The sequence below is a fragment of the Penicillium hordei genome (assembly GCF_028827395.1).
Source record: "Penicillium hordei strain IBT 12815 chromosome Unknown utg000006l_segment0_segment0, whole genome shotgun sequence".
Lineage (NCBI taxonomy): Eukaryota > Fungi > Ascomycota > Eurotiomycetes > Eurotiales > Aspergillaceae > Penicillium > Penicillium hordei.
Genome location: NW_026623147.1, coordinates 2,171,635 through 2,199,634, shown reverse-complemented (window position 1 = coordinate 2,199,634; position 28,000 = coordinate 2,171,635). Strand labels below are relative to the sequence as shown.

Here is a 28,000-nt window from a genome sequence, read left to right as displayed (position 1 = left end):
AATGATCAATGCAATAGGCAACCCTCGAACAAATAGGTCAAGTGTTCTCTTTTTTCTGTTTTGTTGGAGAGAACGTTCACTGGGTTGCGCTTTTCGGAATGGCGCGCCTTCTGACGATCCATCACGTGACTCCATTTTCTGCCGCGCGATTGCTGTATTTTTCCGATTCTTGACTTGACTTCTCTCATCTTCGGAGACAAATAACTCTTTGAGCCTATTGAATGGGTCTGTGGCGTCCAGGCACTTTCACCCATGACTACGTTCATGGATGTCATCAGTTTTCAAGCATGCCCGAAGCCTTTCGGGAGTATCGCGGCTAAGAGCAGACCTGCTCAATAGTCAATTATACAAGGTAATTTTTTTTTAATTTGACTCTGCCTGTCATTGGATATTGTGCTAAATGCTCATGATCTGTCCTAGGCAATATCTCGTCATAACACCAAGTTTCCCGTTCATTATTCGCGCAATTCCTTGGTTGGCCTAAGCCCAGACAGTTTCCGCTCGTTTCAGTCCACTGCGTTCCTCAATGTGCCCGAGTCACTTGCAATCGACACTCAACCCTCACACCTCGGTAATCATTCCAACAAAAAGCGGCCAGATTCCTCAATCGACGAACAATGCACAACGGTGCCCCAAGACTCGGTGGATAGCTCGCTCGGAGAGAAAAGGCTTGAAAAGACCCCCAGCATCAGAGTGAAACCGAAGCCCGCCGAATATCTCTCCAAAGCTTTGCGAAACACTGGCCACGTCCTCGGATATGATATTCAATCAGCCGGGCTTGTCCGGGCTCGCTCTAAATATGCACTCCAAAGACAGAACGAGCTGAGGACAGTTGGCCGCCCAAAAAAGCCGTCACTGCCGGTTATTCTTGGGGAGTATCTACGAGAGGTGGATCCGCTGCTTTCATCTGCGTCGGATAAGCGTGCAGAGAAGGATCTGGATATTGCTCTCCAGAAAGTATTCAGAAACACAAGTCATGACTACTTATCATCGCGTGGCTACGATGCCGCCGATGTGGCTGCTTGGGCCTGGATCATGAAGAGCCAGAATTCCCACGAGGCAATGGTACGGCTGTTCTTGTTCGAAACTGACAGAGCCAAGTCTGGCGCCACTAGTCCGAGGATTCCACCTTTTATCCCGCTCCATCTTTTGAGACAGCAAAACCTCGATGCTCACGCTTTCCGTTTGCTCTTAATTCACTCTTTGCATCTTATGAGCGGACATACCTTCCCCATCGCTGAAACTCCTGCTGGTGTTACCGAAAATAATCCCGAGTTATCACCCGAGGACTTCCGGCCTCAAATCGATTCTGGTACCTGCATGATTTTGGTAGTTCGTTTAATCCGTCATGCTCGGCGCGTGTGGCCGCCATCACTTCTTACTATTGCACGTGCATTTGCTCGCTTCCTCTCAGCTCACAGGTTGGATGATGCCGAGAGGTCAGTTTTGGTGACTCGACATGATGATCGCTCCAAAACCGTCAAGTTTAATGAATGTCTCTGGTTACTTTCCTTACCGGCCAACATTGCTCCTTACCGCTCCACATCTATCCAACAGCAAGCGCAGTTTGAGCTTCTTCGAGCCATGGCAACCCATAAGCCCGTCCTTCCCGTCACAAGACAAGGATATCGAGCGGTCGTTGCAGTCCAACTGGCCCATAAGAAAACATCCGAAGAGCGCCAGTCTGCTGAACTAAAAGCTCCATCGTGGCCTCCATGGAAGGAAGAGAAACTAGGAATTGATTCCCAGCGTGGGAATGAAGGAATGTTCAGTCGTGCGATGCAGGTACTTTCACAAATGAAGGATGCTGGTTATTCTCATCGTCTTTGGGAGGACATATCCTCGATTTTGGCAGGTTGGGATACAGATCACAGCCCGACGGTGCAGACGAGGGCTATGATGCGTCGCCCACAAGCTTTACCGGACAGACATGGCTCCAAGTCGAATCATCATGAAATGTGGGTTGCTCGCATTCGCTCTACGAGGACTGTCCGTGAAGCCTGGGCGTGCTTTCTCTCCTATCAGGACCGTGGTCTGCCCCCGAAGGGTGCCATCTACGCTGCCATGGCTGAGAAGTTAATCTACCGACGAAATGCCATCGAACGCGAGTTTGACCAACTGAGTCATGTTCTGCCAGGAGATGGCCTCGAAGTCCACCCTGAACCAGCTTCTGCTCGTGACATTATCTACGTGCCCACAGAACCACCTACCGTGGATGAGTTCCTTGATCATATGCGCGGACGGGGGCTTCGGCCTTCTGGGAGATTCCTCGGCCTATTACTTCAGTCGGCTACTTCTCTGCGTTCGGGCTTGCATTACCTCCAATGCGGTGACGTGACAGATGCTCAAATCGAGACGCTCTCTATTGTTCGGGGCAAGCCTCGCACATACGATACCTTGGACATTAAAGCTTTTCATGACTTGCCGGACTTGGTATTTGCATCGTTCATCAAGTTTCTGTGCACACATTCAGATATCGCTAGCCTGGATGTCGGTAATCGAAATATTCTCACAGCCGACCGTTTCCCGGCATTGATAGCCGCTGACAGCTCGACCGGTGCGAAAGTGGACCTTGTCGCATATTCCGAGGAACATCCAGGTAATCAGCACTACCCAAGGGCTTTATGGCACGCCATCCAATTGACCAAATTGCGACGTACTCCCTACACCCCGGCCTGGACCCATATTTTATCTGCTCTGACCCGGGAGCGCCTTACCGGGTATTATGGCCCAAGAAGCCGAAGTCTTCAGCGCATATTGGCATGGCACCAGGCTCTCAGAGCATTAAGCTGGATGCGACAGCGTGATGTTGAACTTGGTGAGGAAGGATTCCGCATTTTATGTGTGGCGTTTACAAAAGCCATTGATGCTGCCCTGAAACACCCTGGCACTGCCGAACAAAGCTTTGTACTGATTCATAAAGCTCGTATTCGTCGTCTCAAAGCCACAAACGAAGGCGATGACGAGGTTGACGCTTTGATGCAGCACGCGCTGCAGGTTTTGAAGCATCAGTTTGATCATCTTGTTCTCCCAGCCTCCAAAACCTCGGAGCATGCGGAGCGAAGTGTCTTTGCGGGAGAAACAGCCTCCGAAACACCACTCAATATTCCCTCAATGCTACAAATCCCATCACCTGCCACGCTACATGCCTTTGTTCGGGCTCTGGGGTCTGTAGGGGATGACGAAGGGTTGTTACATCTGCTGCACTGGATGAGTCGGTCAGCTGATCTATTGAAAGAAGCTGCAGACGAACATGCAAACGGAGACAAAATGATGCGTCGAACACTTGTGGCGATCAGGGTGTTTTTGGAAAGACGACAGCAACGGATTGACACGCGGGTACCATCGGACCTAATCGTGGAAGCATACGACCTTATCAGCCGGACAGGCTGGGACTGGCCGAGTGATGCGGAGGTTACAGAATATTGTCAGTGACTGTGTATATAATATTGTAGTTTTAGAGGACTTTTGTCAATGTATATGATACCCCATGTATATCCTATTCATCAAGCGCTGTAGCTTTTCGGTAATCGTCGGCCTCAGAGCTTTCCCCACACCCGAGCTCCGAGAACGACTTCCACCCGAGAACTTTTCAGCGCAGTAGTCTATCTTTCTTCATTTTAATATCGCGGTCGAGTGTAATCCTACTCGATCTTTGAATTGCCACCTGCACAATGGCAACCATCATGTCAACGCGCCTCATCCGCCTCTCCGCACCCCTCGCCCACCTCCGGGCGACCGCGGTACCTACCCGGGTTTTCATCTCTCGCTACAGCACTAGCACAGAAGAAGACATCATCAAAACCCAACAAATCCCCGCCCCTGGTTCAGGGCATGTGCGCGTGCTACAGTTGAACCGGCCCAAAGCTCGCAACGCGATCTCGACCCACTTACTTGACGCGCTCGCGAAGCATGTGGACGCTATCTCCGCCGAAGGAGGCAACGGACCAACCCGGGCATTGGTTGTAGCGAGTAACGCAGATGCAGCCTTCTGCGCGGGCGCAGACCTGAAAGAACGCGCCAACATGAGCATGGCCGAGTGAGGAACAATCCTGTGCCCTGGTGCCCGGTGCCCCAGGCCTAAAGCTAGAATCTACGCGAATATATGCAGCTAACCACTCAACACGACTATCCAGAACCGAAGACTTCCTCCTCAAACTCCGCGCCACCTTCCAAAAACTCGCTTCTCTCCAAATCCCCACCATCTCCGCCGTCTCGTCCGTAGCCCTCGGCGGCGGTCTCGAGCTCGCCCTATGCACGCACTTTCGCGTCTTCGCGTCCTCCAGCGTTGTCGCTCTTCCCGAAACACGTCTTGCCATCATCCCCGGCGCCGGCGGCACGTACCGACTGCCTCCGATTATTGGTGTCAGCCGCGCCCGGGACATGATACTCACCGGCCGCCGAGTGACTGGACCCGAGTCTTACTTCATTGGGCTCTGTAATCGTCTTGTGGAGGTGCTGCCCGAGGAGGAGGCACAGGAGGGCGTTGCCCGCGAACGTGTCCTGCGGGAGAGTATCAAACTCGCTCTGGATATCTGTGAAGGTGGCCCTATTGCTATCAAGATGGCGATGCAGGCTGTCGATGCTCATGCCCTGGGTGAGCGTGCGGAGAATGCAGCTTATGAGGGAGTCGTCGAGACTGATGATCGGTATGAGGCGCTGCGCGCCTTTGTTGAGAAGCGGAAGCCGGCGTTCCGTGGAAGGTAATGTTCTGTGATAGGATGAGTGCTGTGTGATATGTGATATGTGTAGAACAAGGTGATCCACCCAGGTAACCTATAGTATCAAAATGATATGCCCTATAATTCTATGGACTTTTATGTGCAGTTTATTCTTATTGGTAGCTCAGATGAAGAAAGACTGATTTAAATAGACTGGGTAGACTACTGAAGGGGGAGTATTAGGTACAAGTACCAAGGCATCATGTGGACATGGTTCTGATCATGGGGGCAACCTTCCAGGTTGGAACCCAATGTTAATAAGCATATTTCCGCATATAAGACAATGGCTCAGTGATATACATATGTTGCATATATAGATCTATTTCCATTGGATCCCGAGGGTCTGGTCTATTTTGTTTCTGTGGTTGTGCTTTTAAGCTTCTGCCTGATCTATAGCCTGGTCTTGTCTATAGTTCTGACTCCGGTCCTCAATAGGCTACAATATAGACCACATAAATGAGATGACAAGCATATACATCAGCCGCATCGTTTAAAAATGGCCTGGGGCCAAAATTACATAAGAGTATTTCATTTCCCGTGGTTGATCTTCAACGTGACTCACTGGTACCTATATGGGAATACTCCGAGGTAGTATACCCCGAACAAGGCATACTCATCAATGGTGCAATGATGCAATATCGTACATATTCTATATATGTATGCCTATGAATAACGGCAACTCGAGGTCTGAGTGGCACGGTACCTGGCAGGTTACCCGAACTGACAGGGCAGTGCAAGGAACCCCGGGTTAAAGCACCAATGGCCAAAACCCAAGACGGAAAAAAAAATGATAGAGAAGAATAATATGCGGCCCGTCACCCGGGATTTACAACCGATGCAGAAACTCCATGGATCGACCAAAATAGTGCGGGTGACCTGGGTCAGGGGTGCACACTGCCCCAAGTTACCCCAGTCACTCTCACCTCAGTCACCTGCATCATATTTATAAAAGCCAACCGGACTGGTTCTTGAATTCTTCTTCTCCCAACTCCATATATTATGGCAATAGCATCCTGACCCTGTTATTGTCCCATTCGTTGCCATGTCCAAGCCCCGTATCGCCGACCCAAAGGCCATCAAGGCCTTTGGCTTGACGCAGATCTATACCCCGCGCGACGATCCAACAATCGATATTGTCTTTGTTCACGGCCTGAACGGCCATCCTCACGACTCTTGGACTAGCAAAACTACTGATTGCTTTTGGCCTACCGACCTTCTCCCGGACGTCCTTGCCTCGCTCCGTCCCCGCATTCTTACTTACGGCTACAATGCGAATGTCACTGCCTTCACCGATGGAGCTTCGCGTGATTCGGTCGTCAGCCATGCTGAGACCCTTGCATCTAATCTCGCTGCTAATCGAAATGTAGGTCGATATTCTCGATTTTTGTTTGATTGCTCTTGCCTTTGCCATCTTCCTCTGGTATCAAGCTTCAAGAACTGACCTAAATTTCTCATATAGCTGCGAGACTGCTCCGAACGTCCGATTATTTTCATCTGCCACTCGCTAGGAGGCCTGATTGTGAAGCGCGCCCTGATATACTCTCGTAGTCTCTCAAGTGAGAAGACCGAGCATCTCCGCTCAGTCTATGTTTCCACCTTCGGTATCCTCTTCCTAGGCACACCTCACAATGGATCTGACATTGCAAAATGGGGTCTGTTGTTGCACAACATCTGCAATGCTGTGCTCCCCAAGAAGTTCATGGAGGCGTCTCCGCAGCTTGTCAAAGCTCTGCGGACCAACAATGAAACCCTGCAGCACATCAACAGTCTCTTCGTTGATATCATGGGCCGATTCCACATCTACTTTTTCCATGAAACACGGTCCACCGACGTGCGTGGTACCCGTGAAGTGATCGTAGACGAGCACTCAGCCGCGCCGTACATGGAGGGTGTTGAGCGGGCGGGTATCGAGGCCGACCACAGCCATATGTGCAAGTTTGACGATGACAATGCAGCGGGCTATGAGGTTGTGGCGGAGGCAATTCTCCGGTACTCACGTCAGGCTCCTTCCGTGATTACGGAGCGCTGGGCGGAAGAGAAGAAAGCCCGCACCCAGGAGAAGAAGGCCAAGGCTAGGGAAATCTATGACGGTGAGTCTTTCGAAAATCTGGTACCTTTTTGATATGTGTTCCTTCGGATGCTGACTATTGCAGCAAGAATAGATGACCCGGCAAATCGAAGCATGCCTGATTTGAACAGAACCGGTAGGGATTCATATCTTCTCCCTGCACCGGAAGTGGCTGTCACGTTGAGGGACTATGAGATTGAGGAGCCTCCTGTCTGAAGCTTTCCGGCGAGCCACGTTTGCTTTTGCTCTTTGGTTTTATTTTGCTCATGTTATTCCAATGCCTGTCTATGATTTCCCTGGCCACTCGCTATCGAGCCAGGGAGCCAAATACTTTTGCAAATCCACTCTATTATTTTTTTTTTTTTTTTTTTTTCATACAGTGCACAGTGTGTTCTTCATTTTTGTACTGAGATTATTGGTCTTGTCCCCAGGGTGGCTCCCATCTCAAGTCCTCAAACTAGCTGACCTACACTCTTCTCAATATGAGAATTATCACTTTTTTTTTTAGAGTCACGCTGGCTGACTTCATCATAGGCGAATCCATATTATCTCTACCGCGTGCCCCTGCGACAGAAGGCCGAAATTCCCCAGTATCTGATTTGGGAAACAGTGAGCTTCTTCAACTCTCCCACTACTCCACCAAAGATGCGCCCCTATTCGTGGCACCTCCGGGCTTTCATCCCAACGCTACCTTTTTTGGAATGGAGAAAGAACTTGAAGTGTTGCACAGCCGGTTGTTCAAAGCCAAGGCACGCCCAGAAAAGACAATGGCCGTCCTGATATCCGGCGTTCCAGGCGCCGGCAAGACATATCTAGCGCGGCAGTACGTGTTCACTCAGCGTGACTGCTACCCAGGCGGAATATTCTGGATTGACGCCAAGTCCCGCGAATCAACGTACAAGTGTTTTTGGGAGATTGCACAAGCAGCTACGCTGATTGAACAGAAGGTGACCGTGAACACTGGGTATCATGAGACTGGAAAGTATGTGAATGCAGTCCGCCTCTGGCTTCAGACACGCAAAGATTGGCTCCTCGTCTTCGATGGTGTTACCTTCGACCGTGACGACGATATCAATAAGTTCAGGGAGGTCTTGCCATGGAGCAAACAGTGCAGTATTATATACACCTCGGTCGACACAACCCTGCGCAAAAAACAGCGACTGTACGAGCCATATTGTCTGATGATCTCGCGGTTGCAAGTGGAAGACGCTTGCAAGCTTTTGTTTAAGGATCTTGGGATTACGCGAGCGACACCCGAGCAAATCTCTAAGGCTACCCGGATAGTCGAGCACTACGAATGTCTGCCTTTGGCAATCCATGCGATCGGGCACCGTCTCAACGCAACAGGTAAACCGATTGAAAAGTATCATGTCAAATCTCAGGTGACGGACAAGAAGCTTGCAGAGCCTTTCTTGATCATTATGAACGATTTGTTTCGGTTGCAGCAAAAGCAGGCGTTGCACTTGATTAATCTTCTCTCGTTTCTTGGCCACCAGGTGCCAGTGGGCCTTCTGAACCTCGGTCGAGCGGCTATGACCGCTGAGAATTTGGAGATACAGACCAGCGGCCAAATCGGAGAAGATCCTGATCTCGATACCACACTTGGAACCCTCATTCACTACGGGTTAGTTGAACGGATTTCAGATGCCGATCTCTTTCAGCAGAGGTCGTCCGTGCCTAATTTTGAGGGCGATCATATGAGCTCGGATGTGAGGACCGTTCCCGAACTCTCAGATTCCCTGACAGAGAGTAGCCAGGAAGGATTTTTTTCCATTTACCGTCATGAATCGGTAGTTGATGTAGTCAAGATTCACAGTGTGGTGCAAGGGTTCTGTCGCGATGAGCTCCGAATCAAAGACGAGGAGAACAAAGGCATCATGAACAATAATGACCCTGGTTTCTTCGATACTTGGTTGATTGTTGCCACCCGATTTCTCATCACGTCGTACGACGCCGCTATGGGACGGATGGCTCATTATGAAGACTGTGGTCTTGTCCGGGACTATCGAGAGTACGAAACTCACGCTTCACGACTGCTTGAGCTCTTTCCAAAGAAGACAGCAATTAATTTCCATCCACTAATCGTTCGTGAAACGCGAGAGAATTTGCGACGGTTGATGAGGATGATCAGCGAAGAAATAGAGAACATGTCTCCAAGCTCCTCACACCACTCTCTACGGAATCAGAAGTCGGTTTTCGACAGGTCAAGCAGCTCGTCCTCCTCCTTCCGCGATTCGTCAGCCGACGAAGGTCCATCGCGCCGGTCTACCTTCAACTGGAGTGATCTCGGGTCACCTCGAGCGGAGTCTCCCGAGGAGATAGCTATGCCACCTCCCCAGTTCAGATTAGAGCTTTTCCCACCACATATCTTCAGACAATCTGGGTATGAATCCGAAGAGGGATATGAAACGGACGGGGAAGCCAAGGAGGCAATTCGAATTTCTCCTTCGATGTCGCAAATGAGCCAAGCTACAGAGAAACCAAACAATACACCACCCTCATCGAGTCCTCCACTAACCACTGGCCTATGGGAATGGCAAGTGGTCAATCGACGCTCAAAGCCAGGGCAAATCAATGAGAATCAAACAAAGAGGCGAAACAAAGGGCCCCGTCGCTTTAGAGATACAAAATCCGACACCCCACTGGTCAAACTGTCCTCCATCCAAGGCAAGGGATCATCAAGCCGCACAGCCGCTGGCGTAACCGGGAGCTCTTTGATGATGGCTTCAGCTGCTGAAAAAGCACTCGCTGCAGTGCGTCGGTCTAGCAATTCTCAAGCGTCCGCTGGCGCCCCTCAGCCTACAATCACCTCTCTACCAGCAAACCAAGAGAACATTCCTACCTATGCGAATGTGGTCACCCGACGAAGGTTAGAGGCAGACTCTACAGCGAAACTCCCATTGTCTGTTCCCGTTTTTCCGGCCTTGGATCCAGCTAGCGGTTTGCATTTGAATGGCGGCTTGCAGATGAAACCGTCCACCGAGTCGCTCGATAGTCAAACGGCCTACGCCTTCACGTCTCCGTTATACCATGAGGTCACTGACGAATTAATGATTGAGCCTCTAAGTCAGTCAACCTACAGCGAGCCTGAGTTTAATATGCCCAATCATCACGGATCAGGTTTACATACCGCGCCTGGATCCCGGGTTCCCTCTCGGCGTGGTTCAGTACCACATCTGGAGGTCCCACAAAGTCTATCTGCAAGCGTGCCATCCCTCCTTCCATACCCACCACCTCTTCCATACGATGAGAACATCTCTGTTACTCTTCCAAGCCACAGAAGATCCTCTCAATTAGCACAAGGCTCAATACCTACCTCGGGCGCTCCTAGACCTTCTTCCATCGCTCATCCATCCGCAATCATGCCCAGCGCATTGTCACTATCTAATGCCAAACAACACGTGGGTTCAGCCCCAGAGCGCTCTATCCCCGAGCCGATGTCGCGTGACTCTTCGGCTTACTCTCATCAATCATGGGCCACCGAGCCCGTACGATACCCCCCGCGATTCTCGCCAATTCCAAGTTTCCAACAGGCTCCCGAGATGATCCCAAGTCCACCATCGAGCATGCAGCATCAACAACAAATGCTCTCCGGGACCGCTGGCTGGACAACCGAATCGCCCCTGGCGGGCAGTGCTTTTCAGTCAGATCCCACCTACCCCAGCCCACCCGTGTCATCGCATGGACCGCTTGGCTCCATGGATGAGCGAATGAAATATTCCAACCCGGGCTGGAACCCCGAGATCGATCCAGTGCAGTATTTGCATTTTGGGGGACACCGCGTCGATGTGCGAGACGCACGACTCCGACTGCATGGATCGACCCGAGTGCTGCCCCCGCGTCCCCAGCAGTATCAGCTATATCATCCCAATTTGTCGGGTCCTTTGATTCAGCATGAGGGTCAGGTCTATGCACCTGCGCCTGCGCCGCGACTGGAGGTATATGGGACTCGTGCGCGGAGTGGAAGTTCCCCTGTGCGCCCTAATTATGCTGGTTTGGGGGTGCGGTACCAGTGATGGGAATATATTTCAACTTTAGTATTGGTGTTTTGACGTTCGTTATTGTTATTGGTCTCTTTTTCTTTTGCATTTGCATACATGGTTATTATACTGGTGCATTCCTTGTCTTTTATACTTGCTCATCTTGCATCTGGTTTGTTTGATTTTGCATCAGGGTTTCTTTCATTTTGAGACTTGGGTGATACCTAACAGCATGGTGTGAATCGGAGTTTCGAGTTGGCAAAAACTATAGCATCTAGAGGAGCTTCAACAGAAAGGTTGATGTACTATCAACGCTTCACTCAAAATCCCAATCAGGATTATATTTTAAAGATATCAGGGATCTATTTGATTGTACGGTCCTAACCCTATAGTCTTTCAGGATACCGAGTAAGTTACAAACAAGTAGATGCTATAACACTTTCGTCTGCTGTGGTATAATCGTCTGTAGAATGGAGGGGAAATTTGTCAATCAATCAATCAATCAATCAAAGTTCAATTAACCTATTGCAGTCTAACTAGTTGCGTATGACTATGCAGGCGCTTCATCCAACCGAAGCAAGAACTCGAAGCCAAACGCCGAGCTGGGATCTCTCCTATAGAGTATACAAATGCCAATTCGCGAGTACGGAATCAGCCCATTCCTATAACCTATAAATCCAAACCTATCCGAACCTATACATAAGAAATAACATATAATGACTATATGGAGTGTACCCTCCACCTTCTATCTCTCAATTCTCTCACTTCTCTCTTACTTCTCTCTCTGTAAACCCCCTCCTGCCTTAGTTTCACTTGATGGTGACGTTGCCTTGGCTAGTTGATTGGTATGTTAGTCGACTCTAGCTAAGTTTCTCGTTGTATAGTATCATCTATCGTTATTGGCTAATACCTATTGTCTTCTATACCTAGATCTATTGCCGCGAGGCCTATCGGTTCGTTATCGTCGTTGTCCTCCTCGATCCTAATATATTGAAACTACTAGAGGAGACCTATTCGGTGTATAAAGTTGACTATGTAGCGGATAGCCTACGGGTTAGATATAATCTTATTATAGTCTATATCTGTGAATCTAATCCTAATTCTATCTAGTTACTCCTATAATTTCGTACGCGGAATAATATATCGTGGATACTATATAAGAATATACTTTGGTGTTTATAAGCCCTTATTATAGTTATACCGGTTAGTCTCGGCCGCCTTGATTTTGAATAAGAAGTGTCGAAGTCTAATCTATATTATACGTATCTAGATTAAGATCGTATACTATAGCTTCGATAGTCCTTTATATAACTAGAGTGTTGTTACGGACCTATCCGTCACCAATCAGTGGTGACCCACCAGGCATACCAATGGGCCATCGAGAGCCAACCAGCAGACCTATCAGCAGATCACGTGCAAGCTCACTAAGTAAGAGCATGATCCGCCCTGAGCGGATCTACCCTATAGAGGATTTCCGTTACATAGGTTACTCTACGTACCAGATAACCGCTGTATAGAAGAAGACGGTTAGTCAGTAACACGTGACTATATAAGCAGTAGAACGGTCGACAGTAGAATAGTAGAACGATTCTACTATTCTACTATCTACTATTCTATATAGGAAGAACTTAGGGATATATAAGGATCCTTATTTATATATCTAGTTTAGTTCTTCGTCTTTAATTATATATTATTACTTATATTTACCTTTTAGATTATAGTAACTCTCTACTTAATTATAACTTAATAATACTTACGAGTAGACTAATACCCTAGTATAGATCTACTCGGCGCTCTACCTAGTATTAGTTCCTTAATCGCTTAAAAGGACTTAGGCTATAGTAAGACCCGATTATTAACGTTAGACTATCTAAGGAGTATTAAGGTAAGTATACCCTAAACCTATTTAACCTAACTATAACTAGCTAGCTAGTACGTAATATATTAAAAACTATCTCGAATTAAGTCTCGAGTTACCGATAATATATCTTATATTAGTACCGGAAAGAAGCTAGTAGTTAAATACGACGACCCTAACTCTAATAACGAATAAGATAACCGAATCGAAATACTAAAGGAATAAGTAACGACTTTATTAGCTATGCTATAAGAGTAGGAGAAGTATAATATTTAGGTTAAGGACTACTTAATATAGATATATATTTAGGTTACTACTTCTACCCTAGCTAGTACTATCTAGAGACTAATATTACCTAAAGCTAAGTATTTTAAAGGGAACCGAACTAAGCTTCGAGGATTCCTTACTTAGATAGATATATATATCGATATAAAAAAGGTTAAGCTTCTATCCGAAGCTAGTAGAGTGATTTTTATATTAACCTATCTATATAAATAAATATAGAATTAGCTTAAGTTATATATCTAAGACTACTATAAGAAAATATCTAAAGACTAGTCTATAATAATTACTAAAATCTTTAATAACTATAATAGTTTCCGATAATACTTAGAAAGAACTTTTAGAGATATTAACGCTACTCGAATAGCTAAATAAAAGCTATAAAAGATTAAGTAAATAACTAGCGTATCGATATACTTTTCGGAGTTCTAATAGATTATATCCTATTTAGACTTATCTAATTAAATATATATCCTATACTACGAGGTAGGACTTAAGTCCGATATAAAAGATAAATTAGTATAAATCGATAGGCTAAAAACCTTAGACTAGCTTATTACGATTATAGTTAAGATTAATAATTATATTAATAAACGATAATATAAGTAATAATAAATAGACTAATAGAAGAAGGGTAAGACTTATAGATTTAACCGCTTTAGTAATAGGCGCCGATAGTAGATACTCTAAGACCCTAATCTATATAGCCTAAGGCTAATAGAATTAGACGCTACTTAAGATAAGTAAAATAAGCGTCGCTAGAAGAATCTTTACTTTATTTATAGGAAACTAGGATATTATATAAAGGAATATAAATAGAAGAAACTATATAAAAAATAGTAATATATATAAATAATACGCGAAGTACTATAAGCGACCTAAAAGGGAAAGGCTACTACTAATATAAGTATTAATACCGAAGGAATAAGCGCTAGTTAGGAATATTAGGAGGAAATATACCCTAATAAGTAATAGGGCGACCTAAGAGAGTAGGTTAAGACCCTTATCAATAGCCTTAGATAGAAAAGACGAGTTATTATAGACCTAAAAGACGAACTCTTAGAAGATCTTATAGCTAGATATAAAGGCTTAGATCCTAAAGAGATAATAATAGATAATCTATATATTAAAAGGTTAGCTAATAAGCTAGAAATCGATTATCTAGAAATCGATTAGGATATAGTAGAAAGTTAAGGGTAGATATAGTATATATCTTAGATACTAATCTAAGATCTAATAAGACTTTAGGCTAAGAAAAACCTTAGTTAGCGGTCGTAAGACCTACTAGGACTAAAAACTATAGTTATAGGAATAGAAAGATCCTAAAACCTTAAATATCTTATAACTAACGATATAGGGCCTATAGAGATATAAAACCTAATCCCTAGAGCTAATAGTAATCTAGGAACGCTAAATATACTTCCTAGAATAGATTAAACTATCCTAGAAATACTAATAGAAAGCCCTATAAACTATTATAATAATAAAGAAGCTAAAGAGCTTATAGGATATCTCGAAGGAAAGATATAGCTTAATAGACTAGACTAGTATCTTATTAATATAATCGAGGAAGGCGACGACCTAGTAGGATACCCTTACGAAAATTCTACTTATACGTATAAAGGATATATACGATACCTAGGATATAGTAAGATAGCTAGTATTATATACTATAACGAAACGTATACTACTTATAGGTTAGTAAAGTTAGATTATAATATTAAACTAAGACTACTATAGTAGATAAAGAAGCTATAATAGACGAAAGAATACTAAGAAATTTAGTATAATAGGCGCTAGATATATAATTATAAAGATCGATTAGTAATATATCTAGCGGTAATACTATTAGGAATATATATTAAACTATATATAAACCTATTAATAGGAATAGTATAGACTCTTATTAACTTAGGAGTTACTAATAACTTTATAAATCTAAGGTTTAAGGAAGATTAATAAGTTATAACTAAATCCCTACTATATATAATACTAGTTATAGGACTCGATAGAGAAGTACTCTTAGAAGGAGTTAATAAAGAAACTATTATATTATCTATATTTATCTATAGATACCTAGAATTAATATAGTTTAATATCTTAGAAATAGAAGACTATAATATTATTTTAGGTATTTTATAGCTTAAGAAGTATAACCTAAGTATCGATTAGTAATTAGGACGAATTACCTTCGATAGGTATAAATATATATAAGAATATAATAAGTATAAGATATATTAATAGAAGTCTATCTAATAAAACGAGCGTAGTAAATAGTCCCGAAGTAAGAGGACTAGAGTATTAGTTATAAGCGTTACCTTAGATACTATAGAATAATTACTAGATATATCCGACTAAGAATTAAAGGACTATATAATAATTAAATATAAGAAGCTATATATAACTAGCGATATATCTTAGATTCTAAAGGAATACTAGAAGTTTATAGATATTTTTATAGTACCGGCCGATAGAGTATTACCGAAATATAGACCTTTTAATTATAAGATTAATATAATAGAAGGTACTAAACTAACTTTTATATCTATCTATTAGTTATCCTAGAAGGAGTCCGATATATTTAAAGAATATATTAAAAAGAATCTATAAAAAGGATATATCTAAGCCTTAAAGTTAGCGGCTAGATATCCTATTATCTTTATACTAAAAAAGGATAAGAGTCTTCGACTTTATATAAATTACTAATATCTAAATTCGATTACTATTAAAGATTAATACCCGCTACCTTTAATTAATAAGATATAAGATAGGATTAAATATACTAAGTATTTTTTAAAGTATAATATTACTAATATCTATTATTATATTAGGATTAAACTAGGCTATAAATAGAAAATAGTATTTAGAACTAAATTCGGATATTATAAATATAAGATTATATCTTTTAGCCTTATTAATATATTAGCGATATTCTAACGTTTTATCTTTAAAGCGATTAAGGAATATTTAGATATCTTTATTATTATATATCTAGATAATATCTTAGTCTTTTTAGAAATACTCGAAAATTATATTAAATATAATAGACTTATATTATAGAAGCTAAGAGAAGTAAAGGTTACTCTTAAACTAAAGAAATACGAATTCTATATTTAGAAAACGACTTTTCTTAGATATTATATTATCCTTAATAAACTAGAGATAGAAGAAGATAAGATTAAAAATATTATAGAATAACTAATACTTAAAAATATAAAGAAAGTATAATAATTTCTTAGTCTAGCTAATTATTATTAGAAGATTATCGATAGATACGCTAGAGTTATATTAGGACTTTACTATCTTACTAAGAAGGATTAGAAATTTATATAGGATAAAGTAGTAGATAAATCGTTTTAAAACCTTAAAGAACTCTTTAATAAAAAAATAATTATAGCTATATTTAGCTATAACCGACTAATTATTATAGAAACCGATATATTAGATTATACTCTAAGAGTAAGATTAATATAGCTAAGAACTAATAGTAAGTACTAACTAGTTATATTTTAGTCGAGGAAAATAGTTCTAGTAGAACTTAACTATAATATATATAATAAAGAACTATTAGCTATAGTATTAGCGTTCTAAGTCTAGAGAGTATATCTAGAGGGAGTAAAATATATAGTAATAGTTAAAACCGATTATAAGAATCTTACGTCCTTTACTATAATAAAGAAATTAATAAGATAATAAGCGCGATAGGCCGAAACCCTTATATAATATAATTTTAAAATCGAATACTATAAAGGAATAGAGAACGGATAAGCCGACGCTTTAAATAGACGACTAGATTATAAATTAGGAACTAAAGTAATAGATCCTACTATATTAAAATAAAACTCTAATAGTACTATTTTATATAATAAGTAGTTACTAGCTATAACAATAGAAGTTAAGGATAACGACTTTTTATAGAAAATTAAAGATATATTAGAGGAAGATACGATTAATTAATTTATCGAGAAGGGTAGAAAACTTACTAAAGATAATTAAGGATTACTTTATATATAGAGATTAATATATATTCTAAGTAAGCTAAGAGATAAGGTTATACGACGGATCTAGACTCTCTACCACCGTGGGTGGGACGCGACGGAAATTGTTGCGTATGAAATAGCTCCTCCTTACAATTAACATCGAAACAGCTGCCCCCAGAACTGCCAGGCGATCCCTCGGTGGTGAAATCCACATCTATTGAAGAACAAGATCGATTACACTAGCTAACCACTCCCCCAAGGATCGGTGAAACTACATGTCTTCTTTCTATTAATATTCCCTCCCATATATTGGGGACTTTCTCATTAGGTGTACACCATTAATCACGAAGGTAACTCATATGAACGCGAAGTACCGTCCATCTCTGGTTTCAAAACATAGAACCCAGGCATCCCACTGTCTTCTGAAGACTGATCCTGAGGCGCTGGCTCTTCCACCAGACCATTCTGGGGGAAGCCAGGCGACCGGGTTTTCCTCTTCGCCTTATATAACATGAAGGCAAGAACAACAATGATGCTAATCCCCACCACGCCACCGACCACTCCGCCCGCGATCGCCCCAACGGCGGTGGAGGAACTGGATCCGGAATGCGAAGGTGCCGTGGCCACCGTATTTGCGTCTGACGCCGACGAGGATGAAGTTGCACTTGATGGCGAGCTTGTTGTAGAGATAGTATTGCGAGATGAAGGGTCGGTGATATTGAAATAATGTGTGTTGAATCCCTGCGTAGTGCTATAGAATGCGGCAATGTAGTAGATATCCGACGTCGTCATATCCATTCGGTTGACTACCCAAGGGAACGAGCCATTGTTTGGGGCATTTTCTAGAAGATGTAGAAACAGTGTTAGGACCCGAGGAGGCTAGCAGAGTTAGAAATCATAGATGAAAGACATACGTGTAATTCTGTGACATAGCCTACTATAACTCAGGGGGCAGCCGTTTCCATCACCCGAAGTATCCTGGAGCAGCCAGAAGTCGACAGGGTTGTCAGACTCTAGTGTCCATTTCAATGATATTTTTTGGCCAACAGTGAAGGCTAAATTGGAGACATATTCGCCTGTATCACCAGAGGTAGGCGGATACGTGAAGCCATTGCCCGCAGCGGCTATACTCAGATGGAGAAAATATAGGAGGACAAGTGTTGACATATTCTGGCAGGGTGGGAATTGACGTATTAAAAGCTTTGCAAACAATGCTGGTCCGCTACGAGCCTATATGCTCATTTGGAAGAAAATAAGGGCCTGGCGGGATCTCGTCCGGGGCATGTACAGTATGTTTATAACAATGTCTTCGGACATACGCACATGGACCCCAGCCCCCCCCTTCTTTACCACCCAGTCGACTTAAGCCCGCTCATATGCGTCAGAGCATGCTAAAAAAAAAAGCAAATTTATAACGAGCCAACCTTGATAGCGTGGTTCAGTCGTTCACTAAAAGTGGGGACACTAGATGTTCCTCATGCAGGAGCTGGGTTTCCTAGAAGGGAAATCCAGTGCGACAGCAAATCAATTAACCTTCGGCCGTCATGCACGCGTCCATCCCTTGCCATATTAGCAGTGAACCATATCCATGCCTTTCAGTGCCCCCACACCGTTCCCCAAAGAGGGTACAGGTTTGGGTGGGCAGAAAGGCACGGATACTTGTTCATCTCGGAGATCGCACAACAATCAGCCGCATTTGCGTTTCGAAATCTTGGCGCACAGCAGCTCGTTGAAGCGACCGTACTTAGTGGAATTTTGGAAAATTTTGAAGTCGTCTTGTTGCATGCTAATAGGAATCCTAGAGACAGAAAATGGAGCGTGGGGAGAAGGAAGAAAAGAGAAGAGAACACCGGATTGGCCATCTAGAATCACATGACCATCCTCCAACAAGTTGGGCATCAACGCCGGAGCCTAGCATATCGTGGTCAGGGGTCGACCTAGTGCTCTGAATAGAGCCACTCGAACTGGCGTCAAAAAGAGCAACTTCTACATTCGGTCATGGAGCAAGCACCATCTCACCGGGGCGCACGGCGGACATTCAAGTGCGAAACATGCCGGGACCGGAAAGTGAAATGCGGTACGTGCGCCTACCCATTCCACCCAGTTCAGTATCATGTTTTCGGCCTTTAACAGCCAATATCGTGCTCTAGATCTGCAAAAGCCATTTTGCGGGCCGTGTAGGAGCGTCGGCACCATTTGCAAAGGCTACAATTCGCCAGTTGTCATTGTCCCTTTTCAACCACCAAGCACCCGCCAACGACAATTGACAGGCGATAGAGGTGCTACCGCGTCGCTAGCCCGAGAGAGTGGTAACGCATTAATACTCCGAAACCAACGCACAGAACCTTCCATTCCTCGATTTCTCAATGACTCGAACGCAAATTTCCGGGAGTATTTCTTGCTCCGCCTTATCGGTGATGGGTGTTCTCAGGGGATGATCAACCTTCTGTCCGAATTTATCAACAGAAACGTCCCAGACGGTTCACTGCAGCAAAGGTGTATTGATGCACTAACAGTGACATATTACTCTAGGAGGGCTGTGGATTATCGCGCATCTGAGGAGGGTATGAAGGCATATTCGAATGCATTGACAGGCGTCCGGTATAGTAATATCTTCAACACACCTCTACACAGACCCGGACAGCTAGACGTCGGCGTTCTTATGAGCATAATGTGCCTTTGTTTGTATGAGAATATCATTGTCACCAAGGCCAGATCCTGGATCATGCATTATGGAGCAATCTCTTTGCTGGTAAATTCACTATCACGATTTAGCTGTTGCTTGTGCTAATTCTCTGTCGCAGCTCGAGATGCAAAGACCAGAGTATTATCGTACCGGAGAGAACAGACGTATTCTCCAGGCGTTCCGTTACATTATAGTAAGTACACAATTATACTCAGTACTATATTGCCTCACAGCCAATTCTAATAATATTCTCACAGATTGTCAGCGCTGGCACCTTTCGCCATCCCTGCTTCTTAGCCCAGGAAGCCTGGAAAGAAGTCATCAAGCCCGTAGGGCGTGAAATCTCCTACAAATTCGACAACTTGCTTAATATTGCCGTTGACATTCCAGGCTTGTTGCACGGCCTTGATAACTTGAAGAACGGAAGACTGTCCGATGGCACAGAACGAGCTTCATTGGCACTTCGCACAGGAAGGATGCTACTAGCGCTACAGGATTGGCGAGAGATCTCCCTGCCTTCCTTATCAACAGACGGTGACTATTCGCGACAAATTAGTCTCCAGACTGCTTCTGCAATTGCTTTCCACCACATGCTTCTCCTTCTGATAGAGGAGTTATGTTATTTGCTGGCAATCCCTTGGCTGCCACCGACATCATTATCGTTGAAGGCGACGTTCGGCCTGATAAGTGCATCAGCCGCGATGGGACGGGTCGAGCGCAAGCATGTTCTAGCGAGTGATATACTTCGCCTGTCTCAGCAATTCATTGGGAGTGAGACCCCAATCTACGGGGTCCTTAATTTTATGATACCCTTGCACGTAGCGCATGACAACCTTATCAAGCAAAGCCCAGAGATGGACGCTATCGACCACCTCATGGGCGCGGTCGTGGCAAAACAGCATGGGTTTCATATCGCACTGCAACATGAAGGGATGTACAAGGCGTTTGAAGATGCCTCTCCATCGCCTTGACAGCTTTGCACGGGGCTAGGGCTGAGGATGGGCATGCAGTATGCAGGAGGATGGTTGGGAGGCCCACCGAGGCTATGATTCATGAATTTTTTTTTCGGGTCGTTCCTTTCGTTTATTTCCTGAAAACAATGTCCTGGACAGCTGGTATTCACAGTCCGTTTTCCTTGTCGCATATACGGTTGATGTTCATATACCCTTTCGGCTTAAATTCTAGTATTTCTAAATCTTATCGTCTGAAGAAACACAATCCACCCATTTCGAGGCTAAGTGATAATTAATCTCACTCGCAGTCCACAATTGTATCTAATTCATCTCATATCTGATCGTTCTCCAAGATTTGAGGGGGTCTACGTATCGCTATTTAAAAGTGACCTACTATCGGTCTTTTTCCTCGAATATAATAGTATAAATAACCCGCCATAGCGGCGGAGTATTATCTTCTACGCCTTATAAAATTTAGGGATTAGCAACAGGCCAACATATCCTCCCGTCAAGGCGGCTAAGTTTCAGCAAATGGCTACTTCTCCTGCCAGGAATTATAATGAAAAGTGTGTACTGTATACGCTGCGATATCATTAATTTAGGCAGGCGGACACGAGACCAGCTCTCCCGCCCTATAATCAACCTTTATGCCAACATACCCTAGAGATTATGCGGTATTCTCGCGCTAACGAATAGTCTACGATTAATACTCATCCGACTGATTAATATATCCAAAAAAGTGCTTCACGAAATCGTACAATCGCAAATGAAGGCAGTTGAGGGCTTTTCCGAATTTTGATGTTGGGAAAATAGAGTATTGTGACGGAAAGCTGGTGTACGAACAATGTATGGTATAAAATGATCAATGTTGACAACTCTAACTAAAATGACAAAACCCGCTATTTCAACAATCTGTGCGGACCATGATGACTAACTGTAATATGCACTTTTGTATGGTATGCCTAGTACCTAATGTCATATGATGTTTCCGGTATATTACCTGGTTTCTACCATATATTCGGACTTAGTATTCGACACACCCCCTAGTTCTTAAAGCCTACATTTTCCTAGCTTTAAGAGCTGTCAATTCCTTTATTTCTGCACTCTCTTTAAACAGCCTCTGTTTCTCGGATTAGATAACTGATCTCTCTCATCCCAATCAGCTCTCTAAAGAGATACTACTTCTATCTTAGAAGCGCTTTCGTAAGGCTATCTACTAGTATAGCCGTAGTTAGAACCTAGTTAATATTGACTCGACCCTCGCTAACCTCCTATCTTATCTAGCAACGATTAATATTAATATATCGGAGCTTCGTATATATCGCCGCCCCTTCCTTTGTTAACAAATCGACGGTTTGCTAGTTATTATATATAATAGATAGTAGGTGATTAGGTTAGAAGCCTAATATAGAGAGGACTCGACGCTACTACTATATAGTTTTGCCTACTTCGGCTAGAGCTAGTAGCTCTACCTCTATAGTCGACGTAGTTACTATCTTTTACTTAGTTACTTTCTAATCTATAGGGCCCTTATATAGCTTATAAATATAACCCTCGGAGCTTTTCCTATCCTTATTATCTCTAAACGATATATCGCTTATAAATTCAATTAATTTTATAGCTAGCTAGAGACTAGGGTTATTTTTATCTTAACTTCTAGTACTATACTCGATAGCCTAGTACCTAATTTCGTATAGATATTATATAACTTAGTCGATAGTATTAATATACTTAGGACCGGAGTTAGTTAGGAACTTAGCTAGTTTAGCTATAGCTTTTATAGTATCTAGCCGGGTAATAGTAGTAATATACTAAGTAGATCCTATCTTAGCCTAGAAACTATAAATCTAACTCGGTAACGCTACTCTATTATACGGAATTAATTAATCGACCGCTAGTAGAGATCCTACTTTCCTTATAGTAATTAAATTATACCTTACTACTATACTCTTAATATAGCTATCTTAGTATAACTAAAGCTTCTTTTACTCTCTATCTCTAAGAATTCGTATATTTAAGAACTAGCTTATATCTAGTTTACGTAATTCCTATTACTTCTTAATCTCTCGATCTAGCTAAGCTACTTACTCTATATAGTCGGGATAATTTACTATAATAATATCGTCGATATAAAAGAAAACGATAATACTAGTAGTAATAAAGATATATAGATCTTTCGGTACTAAGGTAAGGCCTAGTTTTACTAGTACCCTAGTTACTTCTTACTACTATAGTCTTAGTAATATACGTAATCTATATAGCGCTCTATAGAGTAGCTAGTATTAATTTAATACTTCGAATCTTAGAGGGTATTTTATATATATCTTACTTTATAGTACTAAGTTTAGAAATATAGTAACTATATCTCTCTATATTATATCTAGATCGAATACGGCTACTAATATAAAGATAGCCCTCGCTATCTTAATAGCTAGTATTATAGCTCTCTTTTCCTCTATAAATAACTATTAAAGATCTCTACGAATATAGATTCTTACTTTAAACTTCTCTAGTATACTATTAGTATCGAATTTATATATAAATATCTAGTTTAGTAGTAGTACTTATATACCTCGCTCGTTCGGAATTAGAATCTAGGAGAACGTCTCCTTTTTCCTTAATATCTCGACCTCGAATATAGCCGCTATTTTAAACTACTCGGCGAATCGATAGGTCTTTAATTAATTCTAGGTCTCTAGCGGCGGTAGTAGGTTATCTCGATATAGCTTAGTATCGAACCGCTTATTTATACCTATAGTAAATATATATAGTAAGCTTAGTAGCTCTATCTATTCGTTAAGAGATAGGTATATAGTATAATCTAGATCTAACCTTAGTTTCCTAGATCTAGTACCGGTAATAATATTTAATATATCGATATTACCTACTATATCTCTTAGTGCTAGTTCTAGTATCGGCGAGTACGCTATTTCTTACTATAGTTAACGCTCTATCTTAGTGTCTTTATCTATCTCCTCCCCCCTAGTTTCGATCGACGGTATTATAGAAATCGGATCTAGCGACGATAGGATAGTTTCTCGGGGTACTAGATTCGATAGAATCGATAGATTTAGAGATATTAATACTATTCTAGATAGTAGTAGTAGGGAGGATGCTAATAATAATCTTAGTAGTAGGGAGGTTGGAAAGCTACTAGGTAGATTATCTATATACTCCCTCGGCCCTATCTAGTCCCTCGATATTTACTCCCTCGGTCTAGTAATAGACTATAGGGTAGGTAATCTAGTTATTGCTAACTTAGTATTTATATATATTAGAGTTCTCTCTTTAGCAACTATTTCTCTAGCTACTTAGCTAGCTATTTTATTATCTATTTTATTAACTATATCGATAGCTATATTAGCTATATTAGTTTTATCGATAAGTATATTAGCTATATTATTAGGTATATCGATAGCTATATCGGTAGCTATCTAGCCTTACTCGGTAAGCTTAGTTTTATTATCTAGAGCTATCCTCGCTATCGATCTAGGTATTTGTATCTATATACTAAGCTTAGCCTACGCTTCTTCTATAGTAAGTATAGCTAGCTATATACTTAGTACTAGTCTATCTATTATAGTACTAACTATATTTTCTTACTTAGGTAGGGGTCTCGATTTTAGATATTATATTATCCTTAATAGATTAAAAATAGAAAAAGATAAGATTAAAAGTATTATAGAATAGCCGATATCTAAAAATATAAAGGAAGTATAATAATTTCTTAGTTTAGTTAATTATTATTAGAAGATTATCGATAGATATACTAGAGTTATATTAGGACTTTATTATCTTATTAAGAAAGATTAGAAATTCTTATAAGATAAGGTAGTAGAGAAGTTATTCTAGGACCTTAAGGAACTCTTTAATAAAAAAATAATTATAGCTATATTTAGCTATAATCGACTAATTATTATAGAAACCGATATATTAGATTATACTCTAGGAGTAAGACTAGGCCTTGACAAGTCCCGCAGCACCAAGGCAATTTTGGTGCTACGATATGGTGCTGCGAGGTGCTACGGGACTAAGCCAATTTTGGTGCTGTTGTATAGTACTACGGCACTAAGTGCTACAGCACCGTCGCAGTACTAGTTTTAGTGCTATACTAGCATAATTCTACTAAGGATTACCCAAAATAGATAGATAAAATACTGACTTATTTTGATAAATTACTATTTTTTACTTATATATTAGTATTAGGAGGTAGTTATAGTCACTTACTACTAAGATTCGTATTAACTTACGTTTAAAAAATAAATTAAAAGCTTTAAGTACTATATAAATGTAGATTTAAAGTAAAATCAGCCTAAAATAGTATAGAATTAGTAGTTAATATTATATAGAAGAGAATATACTAGTATTATATATAGATATATATATTTACTCTATATATATACCTTCTAGTTTATACCTTATAGTTTCGATTTTATTTTTCTATAGTAAAAGCTTATATTTTACCCTTTTTTAAATAGTATAGTACTACAACCGGATAAATTACCCTATATCTTATTTTGACCTTTATAATTAATATATTATATAGGCTTTATATACTAACTTAATATACTATCTATTTTCTAACCTCGGTTAGAAATATAAGGTATAGAAGGCTTTATATAATGATTTGATATACTATCTATTTTCTAACCGAGGTTAGAAATATAGGGTATAGAAGGCTTTATATAATAATTTGATATACTATCTATTTTCTAACCGAGGTTAGAAAATTAGACTTTAGGTAGCTATATAGAATAAGTAGATAATATAGACCCCGAGATATATTATATTATTATACTATATCGTAGTACTATAGGAGTACTATAGGAGTACTATAGTACTACGGTAGGGCTATTATAGGAGTTAGTAGTAAATGTCAGCCGGAATTACCCTTCCTCCGTCCCGTCATTTATATGACTTCACTTCTTATATACAGGATCCCCCTATAGATCACTTCCCAAATTACTTGCTATATCTTAGTAAGCAATTCAGGGGTTATATAGTTAAGCATATTGCTCTTTAGAAATACACACTCATTTTACCACTTACTCGGTATAGTAAGTTCATGGTATCAAGTCATTTTTAGTCCTTCATTGTTCGATAGTTATAAGCCCGGTTAGCTAGTACGTCTTTTTTGAAAACATTATTAGAGTACTATATTGTCGCTTAAATAAGTCAAGCCTCTAATACCCCTAAGCTAGAAGATAAGTCTAAAAGTATTATATAGTAAGTATATCAATTAGTACTATAAGGTATTAATAAGCGACCTCTAGTCTTCTACTCTTCCCTCTAAACTAATAAGAATAAACCGATTTAACGCCGAGATATCACTCTACGATAACTTCGCTCTAATAAGTACTACCGACTACGGGGTAGTAGGTATACCGCGAGTACGAATTATCTTTAAGAACTCGCTCTAATAGCGAACCTAGATTATATAAGTAGAGACAATTATATAAAGCCTCGATATATAGAGATATATAGATCCTATAATACCTAAGGATAAGTAAGTTAACCCTTTAGTAAGGCTAGATCGCCCGAATAAGTAAGACGTAAAGTACGCTAAGGACGTAATAAGTAGTCGTTTAACGAGAGATACTTAAACGGACTTTAGGTATAATCGTAAGGACTACGACGACGATATAGTAGAGTATAGAATAATTAGACTATTACTTAATAAGATCTCTAAGAGAATTAGAAATACTCTCGCTATAGAACTATAAAGCCTTATAGTTAAAGAAAGGGATACTAGAAAGCTCCTCTAAGTATTACGAGTACGCTTCTTATATACCGATAAAATACGTATATAACTTATTCGGAGATAGTAGAACGAACTATTTCTTATATTAGTTAAAGATATAGGAATCGATATATAGTTACTAAGAATAGAGAACCTCTATGTAGAGTATAAATTAGTAGAAGTTAACTTTACTAAGTTAGAAGAAAATACTATTTATAACTTTCTCTAAGTACTTATACCTCTCGAACTATAGTTCTATTACTAATAGTATATAAGGGTATTCGAAGTAGAGTAACTAGTAACCTTTATAGGCGTAATTAACGCTTACCGCTCCGAGCGAGTACTTTTTAATAAGAAGAAACCTAAAAGTAAAGTACTATAGGGAGCTTTTATAATACTAAATAGTAAGTAGAAAGCTAAGTTAGATACTTCCTTAGCTAGTAAAACGACCTAGTTAAGCAAAACGATATAGGAACTATTATATATATATAGAGAGAAATATCGATACGCTATATACCTATATCTAGTTAAGGTAGTAAGGCCTAGTAACTAGAAACTAGATCTAGAAGTAAATAAGAAGATTAATACGAATAGAGAGAAGCTAAAAGGCAAAGCGAAGGAAAGAGTAAAGAAGTTATAAGTAAAACTTACTAAAGAAGAACTACCTACTTAGTCTTACTTTATAGTAATCGATAAGGATAAGGATAGTTACTTTCTAGCTATACTAGCCTAGTAAGGGATCGAGTAAGTTAAGAAATAAGTATACTCTCCGGTATCTTATACTACTCTCCTACCGGTTAATACTATATTTCTAATAGAAAACGTACCTCGATATACGATTAAGGACCGATAGCTAGTTAATTTAGTAACTAGTAAGTATATTACTAATAATAAAAGCCTCTTTATCGAATTTAGAGAGGTCGACGGCTTTCTTAAGGTCGGCGATATAATAACTAAGCTTTATAGAACTAGTAAAGTCTAACTTCGGATAATAGGCTGTTTTAGTAAGCCCGTTACTCTTACTTTATTAGAAGTAGAGTACTTACCTAGCTTTTACTATAATCTTATTTTAGTAGCTCTTATAAAGAAGAAAGGATTTAAAGCCGACTTTAATAAGCTTACTATCGTTAATAAGATAACTAGAAGGATTTTCTTTAAGCTTAAAGAGATAGGCAATTTCTTTATACTTCCGTAAGTAGATTTTATATTTCTAGTAGTATTTATAACTATTTTATTTAATACTAAGCGATCTATATAACTACTTATTTTAAAAGTAATAGTATTAAGATAGTACCGACGACTTAGTTATATATTTAGTAAGCGTATCGAACGACTTACCTAGATAATAGAAGGAGTATAAATCCTACCTTCTACTCCGAAGAAGTATAAACCGGAGCTATATAAGACTTATTAGTTAAGTAATAAGCCTATATAGATCTTACGCCGAGTTTAAGTACTTTCTTTAGCCTACTTAGCTGTATATACTTTAATCTTATAATACTCTAGGAAGCTTATAACGATAATAAATAGATTTTATATTTCTATATAGATAGGATTCGCTATTACTAGGCGATTACTTATAAAAGAAAGAGCGGCTACTAATAAGTAATTATATAATTTATTTTATAAATACGAATTTAGTTTAACTTATTAGTTCGTACTTTTTACTCTAATAATAAGGCTTTAATTAGCTACGAGGTTATTAGCTTTCTATATAAAAACGGGATCGTAA

At 40.9% G+C, this 28,000-nt stretch overlaps 6 protein-coding genes across 6 annotated transcripts; 5 read left to right on the top strand and 1 right to left on the bottom strand.

Annotated features, from left to right (window-relative positions):
- Nucleotide 1: 1 nt before the first annotated feature.
- On the top strand, nt 2-3,435 carry N7537_011477 (uncharacterized protein; the record flags this gene model as incomplete). Its single annotated transcript, XM_056902531.1, has 3 exons — nt 2-154; nt 287-352; nt 421-3,435. The coding sequence occupies 3 exons, from the start codon at nt 2-4 to the stop codon at nt 3,433-3,435; spliced, it is 3,234 nt and encodes a 1,077-aa protein (XP_056747818.1).
- Nucleotides 3,436-3,590: 155 nt separating this feature from the next.
- Nucleotides 3,591-4,707, top strand: N7537_011476 (putative mitochondrial methylglutaconyl-CoA hydratase (Auh); the record flags this gene model as incomplete). Its single annotated transcript, XM_056902530.1, has 2 exons — nt 3,591-4,039; nt 4,137-4,707. Exons 1-2 carry the CDS (start codon nt 3,675-3,677, stop codon nt 4,705-4,707), a joined length of 936 nt encoding a protein of 311 aa, XP_056747817.1. The 5' UTR covers nt 3,591-3,674.
- Nucleotides 4,708-5,763: 1,056 nt separating this feature from the next.
- On the top strand, nt 5,764-7,005 carry N7537_011475 (esterase/lipase family protein; the record flags this gene model as incomplete). The annotated part of the gene is made up of 3 exons (XM_056902529.1): nt 5,764-6,084; nt 6,181-6,811; nt 6,875-7,005. The coding sequence occupies 3 exons, from the start codon at nt 5,764-5,766 to the stop codon at nt 7,003-7,005; spliced, it is 1,083 nt and encodes a 360-aa protein (XP_056747816.1).
- Nucleotides 7,006-7,490: 485 nt separating this feature from the next.
- Nucleotides 7,491-10,805, top strand: N7537_011474 (uncharacterized protein; the record flags this gene model as incomplete). Its single annotated transcript, XM_056902528.1, has 1 exon — nt 7,491-10,805. One exon carries the CDS (start codon nt 7,491-7,493, stop codon nt 10,803-10,805), a length of 3,315 nt encoding a protein of 1,104 aa, XP_056747815.1.
- Nucleotides 10,806-17,231: 6,426 nt separating this feature from the next.
- N7537_011473 (uncharacterized protein) lies at nt 17,232-18,056 on the bottom strand (the record flags this gene model as incomplete). The annotated part of the gene is made up of 2 exons (XM_056902527.1): nt 17,232-17,731; nt 17,804-18,056. 2 exons carry the CDS (start codon nt 18,054-18,056, stop codon nt 17,232-17,234), a joined length of 753 nt encoding a protein of 250 aa, XP_056747814.1.
- An 831-nt stretch (nt 18,057-18,887) lies between these two features.
- Nucleotides 18,888-20,546, top strand: N7537_011472 (Zn(II)2Cys6 transcription factor; the record flags this gene model as incomplete). Its single annotated transcript, XM_056902526.1, has 4 exons — nt 18,888-18,966; nt 19,040-19,641; nt 19,694-19,768; nt 19,833-20,546. 4 exons carry the CDS (start codon nt 18,888-18,890, stop codon nt 20,544-20,546), a joined length of 1,470 nt encoding a protein of 489 aa, XP_056747813.1.
- Nucleotides 20,547-28,000: the final 7,454 nt, after the last annotated feature.